The following is a 13,201-nucleotide window of genomic DNA, read 5'->3' as shown; positions in this document are numbered from 1 at the left end:
GGAGAATGTCCTGCTGTTGAAGAAAAAAATCTTAGTCTAATCCGAGGTGAGTGATCGCTGTCCTGATATCCAGAAGCTCTTTTCTGCCGTAAGATACGGTTGCAGAAACATTATGTACAAAATAAGTTACAAATAACGCGAAAAAAACACATAATAGCACAATTGGTTGGGCGCCCGTAAAACTGCTGCCATTTCTTCCGGCGCCATTTAAAAAAAATCTGTGGCAATGGTTTACCAGAAGTTGACAACACAAGGATTCTCACTAACTCATGAATAAACCAGAGCGCACATCACAGAATCTGCTTACCAAGCACATTTCAGTTTCTACTAAGAGCTGCGAATAAGGCCTACCCGCCCCATTCCATTGGGATTGCCGAGGAAGTCATATGAACAGACATGGTGCAGTATGATACCAGCACCTTTGTCACCCTGGGAATCCCAGGCATCAGACCACATTACCACTATCTGTAGGGTGTCACGCTGTGATTTCACAACCCAACTGCGGCAGTCCTTCTGTGTAGAGGCATACTGTATATTCAGACATCCTCCCATTAAATATGTATGCTTGAGATATAAATACCATTCTAGTCTTACCAGATGATGACAAAAGGCCTGAGAGTAGTTGTCTATGCTTCTTTTAGGTTGTGCGTCATGCCCTTGGCCTACACGGTCTTCCCTCAACCTCTCTTACTGCTAACACAACCCTGCCAACAGCAACAAAGTGGGAAATAATTAAACATAATTCACCTGCACAGAAAACAATGTGACAGGAATTTATTTAATTACTTAAGCATTTCTATCTCAAAAGAAGGATGGAAATGAGGTGTAAATGGGGATTTTAAAAAAATCACAAAAACAATCTTATCCAGATGGGATTTTATTACAAAATACACAAATCAAACAACACAAACATGTGAGTCTGAAAGAGTTGCAGCTTAAGATTGCACATCTTTGTTATTATATTTTGAGTCACTATAGTCCAGCACACAGAGAGAGCAGTCAATACAGCTTCGTTGCACCTGCTGGACACTGGTATCTTCTGTCTGAGTGTGTGGAGACCCTCTGTCCTGGTCAGGTACTCCTCCCAGGGATTGGTTAGGTTTAGAAGTTCTCCAGCAGGTCCATAATCCTCTTCTGCTCACTCTCTTTGAACTCCTCACTCTTCCCGTCCCCAATGTTTTCAGCATACTCTGAAAAAGACAAATCCCCAAGTTTAGTCTGGCTGACTATGAGCTCTTCACACAGTCTTCTTTTGAATCAAACCACTCCATGGGCATGGTTCCTGTAATCCACACAAATCAAAGGAATGGGAATTGAAACCTAGGAGGATGTTCCTGAATGACAATGACATAACCGCTCTTTTCCTCTCTCTCACGCCCACACAAGAAAACATGCATGAACACACAGTTTTCCCATACGCGTGTTAAATAACCCATGGCTTAGTGCCGAGGCCAGAATACAAAAAAGGAGATATATATAGAAAAGGCTGCAGTCTGTAACCTAAAAATCTAGGATATAGATTTTTCTAAAACTGAATCTCCAACCCTATGTTCTAGCCTGTAGATCCAGTGTTGCGCTCTAGCAGTGCAGTACGTTTATTCCTACATCCCCTGACTTACACCTCGTCTCTCAAGGGTACATACTTCAGCCTATATTCCCTGCCAACTCACACTAGACTCTTCTTTAACTGAGGCAAACTCGCTGTGGAACGCCAGGCAGTCACACAGGTGTAGCCTCTGAAAGCAGCAGTCTATTTGTGAGTCTAATGTGGAGGAGAGTGTGCTGTCAGAAGCCCAGCGCAGGTAGCCCCTCTTGCAGGATTACCAGTAAAGCCTGTGGACCCTTGAGAGAGGAGATCAAAAACAAAGTTTCTCTTTTAAATGCCAGAGAATAAAAGAGTTTCTGACAATGGCCTGAGGCAAGGGGAAAAACATGCCTTCAATAGACTGCTGGGGTGAATCATAAGGAGTTCACACAGAGGATTCATCTCCTCCTGAGATTCAGTAACCATGACCAGAAATTTAAGAGACTCACACACTTTCTAACACAGAGCGGCGCTCTGAATCTCATATTCATGATGACTGATAGTAAAACTATACACAGTGGTATGAAGCAGTAACAAAAAACAAGACTCCAAATATTTTCTTGAAGTCCTACATCATACCCTGCTCATTCAGCCCGAATGTGTGTGAGCCAGCAGGGTTCCACAAATGACCCACACAATCCCAATATCCCCTAGAATTATCCTCAAGAAGACAGGCCCACTCTCCAAAATCATGGGCTGGCATTCTAAGGCGCTCTTCCTGTCACTGTGGCGACCAGGCTGAGGGGAATATGGCGTGACAAACGCTGCTACCATTTGCTGGGTCACCGAATAGGGCTTCCTGCTCGATCGCAAATGTTGCACTTAATTTTCGAGCCAGTCTCACTGTCGACAAGTAGGTTAATCATTAAGGATCTCAGCCTGCAAACTTACAGAATGGAGAAACCTTTGAAATGAACCGCTCCTGACACTTCAGCTGTCAACTCTGATGTGTCACCGATGAGGCTATGAGCTGAAGATAACAGGGAGTGCAGACTGCTGCAGTGCTTGTCAAGACACTCCGAAGAACTTCAATGCTTCATTTCTCCCAAGAATAACACCTTCAATCTGTAGGTTGTAGTCTTATGCAAGACTTCAAAACCTCAGACTGCACCGGTTGGGAGGGTATGGCAGTCCCACACACACACAGGATCATTATGCTTCTGGATGGCATCGTCCACCACACGTGACTTCACGGGTTGGGCCCTTTTACTGAGCAGCTGTCAATCGGAGCTAATTTAGAAAGCTACATTACATTCTTAATTCCCCAACACAGTTTCATTGATACCTTGGTTCCACAGAACCTCCCACTCTGAGCTGAGGGTCAAGAGGCCACATCTGGTGGGAGCCCGTCAGACAATAAGGTCATTTCCCCTGGCCTGACCAGACCGCTGAGGCTGCTGGAGTGTAGAGGCCTGGACAGACAACCTATATCATCTGGAGCAGACCGAATGTAATATACCTAGTGTATCATTCAACAGAAGTAATAACAATCTAGTATCACAATTTATTCTCAAGCTCCATATTATCCATAGAACGGGTGTGAGATAATAGGCAGCAATAAAAAAAATCCCTAGATTTGGTCATCTCAAACCCATCAGCGGTCCACTCTAGACAGCCTTCACTTTCATTCTAAAAGATCGGGGTCAAGTTCAGAGCCATTGACATCCTCTCTGAATGTATTTAACCTGTTCATGCTGCCAAAGCCATGTCCAATGCAGGAGTCAGCCTTTTAAAATGGGGGAGATCAGGGATGAGCTTCCCACTAATTGGCACCCACACAGTGTCAGCCTCACACAGACACAGACGACACAGACGAGGGTAGCTGAGCATGAATGTAAAGTAAGTAGTAACTGTTGGCTTTCGAGGGAGACAGGGGACATGGGGCTAGTGCTGCACATCAACATGAGACTCACTAGCATGTCCAAGCTGTGACATGATGGATGTCTCTATTTACATCACTACATGTCATCAGGGCTGAGAGCCATACCGTCCACAGCTTCCTGGTCTTAGTTGACAATGACAGAGGTTAATAAATAACTCAAAATACAAATCACATGAATATATAAACTAAAAACCAAATAGTACAAATGTATTTATGCCTTTTAGGTAAAGAAGGAAAGGGTGAGGCTGGTAAATAGGCTAGGTGTTGTATGGCTTCGGAGTAGATCCATGTCAGTGCTAGTCTCTCTGCGTCGAGCAGGGTATGGCGTGGACCCTCACCTCTCATGATGTGCCGCACCACTTTGACAGAGCCTCCCCTCAGGTTCAGGATCTGATGCACCCTCTGCTGCAGCTGAGAGGAAAAAGGACAAAGGGTCATGACTGAATCACTGATAATGCTAGCATACTGTACACTTTGCCTCTTTGTGACATTGTACAGTTACTATATCACTCAGAAGTTAAGCTAAAAAAAAGATAGTGTGTTGACACCTTCAAATTACTGGATTCAGCTATTTCAACCACACCTGTTGCTGACAGGTGTTTAAAAATCGAGCACACAGACATGCAATCTCCATAAACAAACATTTGCACATCCTATGACGTTGTACCATCATAGGATACCACCTTTGCAACAAGTCAGTTCCTTCAAATTTCTGCCCTGGTCAACTAAGTGCTGTTATTGTGAAGTGGAAATGTCTAGGGTCAACAACGGCTCAGCCATGAAGCGGTAGGCCACACAACGGGCCGCTGAAGCGTGTAGCTCGCAAAAATTGTCTGTCCTCGGTTGCAACACTTACTACAGTTTTCCAAACTGCCTCTGGAAGCAACGTCAGCACAAGAACTGTTCGGCGGGAGCTTCATGAAATGGGTTTCCATGGCAGAGCAGCCGCACACAAGCATAAAAATCGCCAAACGCAATGCCAAGCGCCGGCTGGAGTGATGTAAAGCTCGCCGTCATTGGACTCAGGAGCAATGGAAACAAGTTCTCTGGAGTGATTAATCACACTTCTTCATCTGGCAGTACGACGGACGAATCTGGGTTTGGCAGATGCCAGGAGAAAGCTACCTGCCCGAATGCATAGCGCCAACTGTAAAGTTTGGTGGAGGAGGAAAAATGTTCTGGGGCTGTTCATGGATCGGGCTAGGCCCCTTTGTTCCAGTGAAGGGAAATCTTAACGCTACAGCATACAACATTGTAGATGATTCTGTTTCAGCATTACAATGCCCCTGTGCACAAAGCGAGGTCCATACAGAAATGGTTTGCTGAGATCGGTGTGGAATAACTTCACTGGCCTGCACAGTCCTGACCTCAACCCCATCAAACACCTTTGGGATGAATTGGAAGGCCGACTGCGAACCAGGCATAATCGCCTAACATCGGTGCCCGACCTTACTAATGCTCTGCTGAATAGAAGCAAGTCCCCGCAGCAACGTTCCAACATCTAGTGGAAAGCCTTCCCAGAAGAGTGGAGGCTGTTATAGCAGCAAAGGGGGACCAACTCCATATTATTGCCCATGGTTTTGGAATGAGATGTTTGACGAGCAGGTGTCCACACACTTTTGGTTGTGCAGTGTACCTACAAGGTACCAAATACAAGTAGCTGAATCTTCATATATATACTGTACATACAGTAGGTATTTTTCATATTTAATGTAAATCAGCCCATGGCCCTACCTGGGATATCCCTGAGTTGCTGATCTCCACCATGATATAACAGAGCAACTGGAGGACAAACAGCCCAGCATCCAGCCTCCGTAGGTAGAACTCATCCTCCATCACATCATCCAGAATCTCACCACGTTTAACCATGTCCTGTGACACACATGGATAAAAACAGAATTTAAAAAAAGAATATTCAAGTGTTATTTGTCAACCTTTCCAAATCCAATCTCTTTATTGATCAAGTCAACACACATATCAATTGATTTAAGAGTTAAGTGGCCAGGGGGTCTGCTCTGCTGCCTGCATGCACAGCTGCATAGTTATCAATCTTAACAAAGCTGTCCATATGCCAATAACGTATGGCTGTCAAAACACAACGGCCACATTAATCATCATGAGCCATGCAACCGGACCAAGAAGAAGGGGCTTCTAGCATGTGGTGCCTAACTCCTAACCATGACGACTTGACACCTGAGAAGAACTGCAACAGAACTCTGATGTGCATGTTAGCTCTCACCCCAGGTGGAGAACATGACAGTTGGCATTCTTTACTGGATATAATTGCACCAATAGACATCAGCCTCCCCCTCAGGACTAAATCTATTTTCAAGGGATATTCTGGCATCAGAGAGGGAGGCATATTGCTGGCATGCACACAGCAGCAGTCAGTGTGCTCTAGTAGTCATACACAAGGGCATCCAACAGGAATATTAATCCGTGCTCTATATATGAGCAAACAAACAAGATCCTTTAAAAAGAGGTTTGTGATGAAAACAAACTGCTCTTCAAATGTGGATCCAGAGGGCAGTACCGTGTGCTTGACATTCAGATTCAAATACTGACGCCTGTCAGTTGACTTTAATTTGAAAGCATTACAACATTGAAGGGCTCAATTTCTTTAAATAAATCATATCAAGACACATTCAAGCTAGGCTAATTTATGACGTTAAAATATCTTTAGTATGCTTCTATCAAAGACTATTTTGGGACTTGTAAGCATTTTCAACTCTAGCCTATTTAGATGTAAAACAATAGACCTACCCATGATTGAAAACAATGTTTAAAAAGACATCTGGGGATATAGCTGGTGCAGCTTTCAGAACAAAACTCCTGCCTGTTCTGAGACGGTCCTCTCATATAGGCTACTGCATCAGACCAAGTGGATAAACTGTCTGTATATGCTAATGTATAGCGAACCCTAGGGACAAAGGGACTGGCAAACATACCAGCTAGTCTGTCCTCATTACTCTGAAAATAATTGGAGTGGAGAAAAACTTTTTCAAAGGAAACCTGGACGACTTAATCAAGGAATGAGGCCTGACAACCAACCACCAAGGAGAAAGTAATGAGGACCGATTTTCAGTCTCTTCTCCATTCCACATCCTGGTCCAGTACAGGTGTTAATATGACAACAGCAAAATGGAACAAATGCTGGCTCCATGCTTTTCCTCTGGTGGAATGCAAAGAATTAAAGTTACTTCTTTGTCAGCACTTTCCCTGAGCTTACTGTAGCCCTCCGTACGCCAGAGGGCTTACCGAATCAGTTTACTTGTGTGGTGTAAGAGTAGGTGATACAATTTGAACAGGGAGAGATGCTGATTTTCACTTTTGATAGTTGCACAGATTAACATTTGGCTTTTCAGAACTCAAATGGCATTTCTCTATTTTGATCCTAACCTAGGTAATAGAATCCCAGAAATACAGGCAACCACCTACACACACACACACACAAACGTACACACTTTAAGCCATCACAAGGATCAATAAGACTCCAGTGGTTGGCTGGGAGATGATGCTACGCAATAGGCCCTTTCAGGCCTGATCCCTACCCAGCTCCCATCAATCCCACAGCCCTCCTACACATAGAGGCTGAGGTAATGGATGTCTGAGCAATAGCTCCATTCTCTTAATGAGGCTGGAGCAGGTAAGGGGAGGAAGACAGGAAGCAGGGAGAGAGAGGAGCAAAAATAACCAACGCATTGAAACCAACCACCAACACTTACAATTGGAAGAAAGGTAAACTACATGACCAAAAGTATGTGAACACCTGACATCAGACATGTCATTCCAAAATCATGGGCATTAATATGGAGTTGGTCCCCCCTTTGCTGCTATAACAGCCTCCAATCTTCTGGGAAGGCTTTTCACTAGATGTTGTAACATTGCTGCAGGAACTTGCTTCCATTCAGCCACAAGAGCGTTAGTGAGGTCGGTCACTGATGTTGGGCGATTAGGCCTGGCTCGCAGTCGGCATTCCAATTTATCCCAAAAGGTGTTCAATGGGGTTGAGATCAGGGCTCTGTGCAAGTTCTTCCACACCGATCACAGCAAACCATTTCTGTATGGACCAAACTTTGTTCACGGGGGCATGGTCATGCTGAAACAGAAAAGGGCCTTCCCCAAACTGTTGCCACAAAGTTGGAAGAACAGAATAATCTAGAATGTAATTTGGGGCTGACCCCAATTAGTCAACTGGTGGATTGTTTGGTCGTTAGGCTGTTGTTCGACCGAGATTATTTCAGTCAAGCAGTAACAAATAGATAGCACAGGAGGTCGGTGGCACCTTAACTGAGGAGAACAGGCTCGTTCTAATGACTGGAACCAAATGTTTAACAATGCGAAGGGCTCTGTACAGCTCCGCATTGACATGATTGGTTGATGGTAGGTGAGGGCGGAACATCCTGTAGAAATAACAAACTCACTTCCTTGACAACAGATCTGCACTGCTTCGCAAAGCATGAATGCCCTGACTTCTGCTGAGGCCATATCACCGTAAATGCTGCATGGCCATGGATTGACCATGTGCCCAGATGCACTTCTCTCTCCTGAACGCGCACACTCCCGCCAATTTGCACACATTCATTGTATGAATTGTTTGCGTTTGATTGTTGGTGTATATCAATTTCCCATTACCTATATCACCAGTAGTACATATACTGTTATAAATTATAAGAATTAATCTACAATGTTTGTTACTTTGGTTACGGTAATTTCTGTTAATGCATTCAATATTATTATTCCAGTCTTCCCGTTATCATTGTCGGACTGGACAGGTTGTGCACTCTGCAAACAACATATGCTACATTTGTGAGAAACAAGTTTTGATTTATTTCATTCGATTTATGAGTTTTGTCAATTTAGTCATTGTCTTTTATTTGGAGAACTTCTGTCAATGTTGAGTAAGGGAATGCAGGCATATAAATGTGCCCATTTGGGGATCTGATACTATTTCTGGTTGGCTTAATGACCTGTGGAGCTTCTCAAAGCAATGTTGTTTATTTCACCTCAAACAGCAAACAAATGAAGGTGGTTTTTTACATCTATTGACAATTACAATAGTTCCTCAATGTATTTGAAAAATCTTTCCAACTCTCTCCCTTGGATAACCACTCAACGTGAAAGGGAAAATGTCATGCTCTGATGAAGTGGAAACGTCATAAAATATTACCTGATTACTTCATATCAGTGCTTGACTTGGACTGAAATAGTTGCCGGTACTCATTTTGGTTGCCAGTACCGTTTATATTTTAGGGGCAGGAGCTCCATAATATTTTTTGAGCTAATATGCTAAGAGGAAGAGGATTTCAAGCAGTAGAACATTTGAGGTGCTGGGACTCAGCTCCAGTGAGCTCCTGCCCAAGTCAAGCACTGCTTCTTATCCCTTGTGCAAAGCCTACAGCTGTGTCTGTCCCGAGCTCACTGGCATGGGAAACTGAGGGCCCAGAATATACAACGCTGCAAGTTCGCTATCACAAGCATTGGGCTGGACCCACATATGTTATTAACAGTTGATAAAATGTTTCAAGTTCATTGAAGACAGGCCATGTGTAGCCAATGTGATGTACAGGATATTTCATTTTTGAAATCAGGATATTTTCTACCTGCAGACTGCAATGTTTTTATTTCCTGGCTTTATGTATGCTATTTTTACATAGTTGGCAACGGCAAAATAAGTTAGTTTTTAGGTTTGTATTATTTTCAATTAGATTTGGGTAGTATTTTCATTAACCACATGACAATGCTTCAGACATGAAAACACTATTATAATTGAAACTTTCACAAAAACGTGCATATGAAAACCTTAAAAGGCATGCAGATCGGTAGAAATGGTAAGATAAATTGGCATTCCACATGAGAAAGGTCTCCGCCGACTCCTTTAGCCAATTACCGGCTACTTCAGGAGAGTAATGGCAGAACCTGTGAAAGCCAGCAGGAGTGGGAGGAGAACAGTTGGGTCAGATTTTTTCTTCTTATCTATAACTCTGGCGCCCTCGAGGCATTTGTCTAATTTCATCAAACCGTAAACTTAAAGCATCAGACAAGCTCAATGCATATAGTTGATTTTATTTTTAAAAAAACACAGGTTGTGTCTATATGGAAAAATATACACGTCATTTTTTTTGGACCAATCGATTGGTCAAAAGAAAAGACAAATTTTGGTCGACCAACATTGATTTTTGTTTTTTTGCTGGAGTCAACCCTAATGTATGCTGTAGCGATAAGATGTCCCTTCACCGGAACTCAGGAACCTCGCCCGAACCATGAAAAACAGCCCCAGACCATTATTTCTCCTCCACCAAACTTTACAGTTGGCACTATGCAGTCGGGCAGGTAGCGTTTTCATGGCATCCACCAAACCCAGATTTGTCCGTTGGACTGACAGATGGTGAAGCGCGATTCATCACTCCAGAGAACGCTTTTCCACTGCTCCAGAGTCCGGCGAGCTTTACACCACTCCAGCCGACGCTTGAAATTGCGCATGGTAATCTTAGGCTTGAGTGCAGCTGCTCGGCCATGGAAACGCATTTCATGAAGCTCCCGACGAACAGTTCTTGTGCAGACGTTGCTTCCAGAGGCCGTTTGGAACTCGGTAGTGACTGTTGCAACCGAGGACAGATGATTTTTTTACACACTACGCGCTTAAGCACTTGGTGGTACCATTCTGTGACCATGTGTGGCCTACCACTTTGCGGCTGAGCCGTTGTTGCTCCTAGACGTTTCCACTTCACAATAACAACACTTACAGTTGACCGGGGCAGCTCTAGCAGGGCAGAAACTTGAACTGACTTGTTGGAAAGGTGGCATCCTATGACGGTGCCAGGTTGAAAGTCACTTAGCTCTTCAGTACGGGCTATTCTACTGCCAATGTTTGTCTAAGGAGATTGCATGGCTGTGTACTCAATTTTATAAAACTGTCAGCAACGGCTGTGGCTGAAATAGCCGAATCCACTAATTTGAAGGGATGTCCACATACTTTTGTATATATAGTGCATGCTAGGCTATAGACAAGGTTGGGAAAGGCAAGAGAAAGGCTCATTTCTGGACGCTTTGAAATACTTTCTCCTTTGAAATCCTTTCAACATTGATGCATCCAGTGACAGTGCCTTGCAAAAGTATTCATTCCCCTTGCGTTTTTCCTATTTTGTTGCATTACAACCTGTAATTTAAATTGATTTTTATTTGGATTTCATGTAATGGACAGACACAAAATTTGGTGAAGTGAGAAAAAAAAATCACTTATTTCTAAAAAAAAAAAAAAACTGAAAAGTGGTGCGTGCATATGCATGTCACCCCCTTTTCTATGAAGCCTCTAAATAAGATCTGGTGCAACCAATTACCTTCAGAAGTCACATAGTTAAATAAAGTCCACCTGTGTGCAATCTAAGTGTCATGATCTCAGTACATACATACATAACATTACATTACATTACATACATACATACATACATACATACATAGCTGTTCTGAAAGGCCCCAGAGCCCGTAATACCACTAAGCAAGGGGCACCATGAAGACCCAAGGAGCTCTCCAAACAAATCTGGGACAAAGTTGTGGAGAAGTACAGATCAGGGTTGGGTTATAAAAAAAGATCTGAAACTTTGAACATCCCATTACATCCATTATTAAAAAATGGAAAGAATATGGCACCACAACAAACCTGCCAAGAGAGGGCCACCCACCAAAACTCACAGACCAGGCAAGGAGGGCATTAATCAGAGAGGCAACAAAGAGAACAAAGATAACCCTGAAGGAGCTGCAAAGCTCCACAGCGGAGATTGGAGTATCTGTCCATAGGACCACTTTTAGCCGTACACTCCACAGAGATGGGCTATACAGAAGAGTGGCCAGAAAAAACATTGCTTAAAGAAAATAATAAGCAAACACATTTGGTGTTCGCCAAAAGGCATGTGGGTGACTCCCCAAACATATGGAAGAAGGTACTCTGGTCAGATGAGAATAAAATTGAGCTTTTTGGCCATCAAGGAAAACGCTATGTATGGCGCAAACCCAACACATCTCATCACCCCGAGAACATCCCTACAGTGAAGCATGGTGGTGGCAGCATCATGCTGTGGGGATGTTTTTCATTGGCAGGGACTTGGAAACTGGTCAGAATTGAAGGATGGCGCTAAATACAGGGACATTCTTGAGGGAAATCGGTTTCAGTCTTCCAGAGATTTGAAACTGGGACGGAGGTTCACCTTCCAGCAGGACAATGACCCTAAGCATACTGCTAAAGCAACACGAGTGGTTTAATGGGAAACATTTAGATGTTTTGAAATGGCCTAGTCAAAGCCCAGACCTCAATCCAATTGAGAATCTGTGGTATGACTTAAAGATTGCTGTACAAAAGTGGAACCCATCCAACTTGAAGGAGCTGGAGCAGTTTTGCCTTGAAGAAGGGGCAAAAATCCCAGTGGGTAGATGTGCCAAGCTTATAGAGATATACCCCAAGAGACTTGCAGCTGTGATTGCTGCAAAAGGTGGCTCTACAAAGTATTGACTTTGGGGGGGGTGAATAGTTATGCACACTCAAGTTCTGTTTTTTTGTCTTATTTCTTGTTTGTTTCACAATAAAAAATATTTTACATCTTCAAAGTGGTAGGCATGTTTAAATCAAATGATACAAACCCCCAAAACAATCTATTTTAATTCTAGGCTGTATTGGAACAAAATAGGAAAAATGCCAAGGGGGTGAATACTTTCGCAAGTCACTGTATGAATGCTGTTTGCGTGCAGAATGTGCAGCCCTGTATGTCTATAGCATGACCACTAGGATAGTGTGGCTACTAGAGGAGCTGCAGGTAGTTGGACTACTCCTCGTTCCCTGCCTGCAGTCAGCAGAGACCTGACTAACCTGACAGGGGCTACAGCAGTAATTACTTGTCGGCGCTAATCAATTTCACAGCAACTTAGCACCGTCTTCTCTCTGATATCATCTCTCTGCCTCGGCCTGCCTCGAAAGCAGAAATGAGAGAGAGGGCGGGGAGGGAGAGAGAGTGGGTGGGTGGGTGGACGAGGGGGCAGATGTGGGGACTAATTCCCAGTGCCTTAACACAACCTTTAAATAGAAGATGAGATTAGTTTAATCATATGCAAACAACTGAGATTTCCATGTTCTCAGTACTGCACTGAGGAATTTTGCCATATTGTGGTCGGTCTCAGACATGTTTTACTTTAATCAATTTCCAAGAGCATCATTATTATCACCAAGAAAGAGGGATGAGGGAGGGGAAATAAGCAGCTTATTAAATTCAGGTCCGGAGGACTCCTCTGATGACGAGAAGTATTCTCCTGTGGAGTAGAAAAGCAAAACATTTTGCTTACCCTAAAAAAAGAACACCTGAACGAGAGTGGACTAATAAAAACAGAACTGCTGACGGCAGCCAGTTGTACAAAGGAAGTGGAAGGGGCACAGGACACAGCAGGAAATGGAATCTTTATAGATAAAAGACATGAGAGAAGATCCCAGCCAGGACTGAAATAAGATACTTAAAGTATTAGTTACCTACGTTTCTTCAATCTGTAACGAAACTAAATACATTCTCATTTTGAACAATGTACTAGGGCTATCCATGTGCATCAAGATAGTGAAGACAGAAAATGTGTTCGTTGGGTGTCACTTGGTCATACTTGCACTCAAAAGTAATGGAGAATGTCAAGCCGTGTCAAGCTGTCACCCTTTAATTTACAATTTCAAATCAATGGGGGTCAAATAAAATAATTTCTCA

The 13,201-nt window shown here is 43.3% G+C and overlaps 1 protein-coding gene across 2 annotated transcripts in view; it reads right to left on the bottom strand.

Moving 5' to 3' along the window:
* Positions 1-861: 861 nt before the first annotated feature.
* The window catches only part of LOC106566902 (beta-catenin-like protein 1), a 36,943-nt gene continuing 24,603 nt past the window's right edge, over positions 862-13,201 (bottom strand). Inside the window, exons 14-16 of one of the 2 annotated variants that reach the window (XM_014135473.3) lie at positions 5,202-5,339; positions 3,806-3,878; positions 862-1,190 (exon numbers count right to left, since the gene is read on the bottom strand). In XM_014135473.3, coding sequence (XP_013990948.1) covers positions 1,102-1,190; positions 3,806-3,878; positions 5,202-5,339 — 300 coding nt within the window. In that variant the 3' untranslated portion in view covers positions 862-1,101. The remainder of the gene's footprint in view (positions 1,191-3,805; positions 3,879-5,201; positions 5,340-13,201) is intronic. The other variant, XM_014135474.3, reaches the window with a different exon arrangement.

Source organism: Salmo salar, chromosome 13 (assembly GCF_965601325.2).
Source record: "Salmo salar chromosome 13, fSalSal1, whole genome shotgun sequence".
NCBI lineage: Eukaryota > Metazoa > Chordata > Actinopteri > Salmoniformes > Salmonidae > Salmo > Salmo salar.
This window is presented reverse-complemented; position numbering and strand designations above follow the sequence as displayed.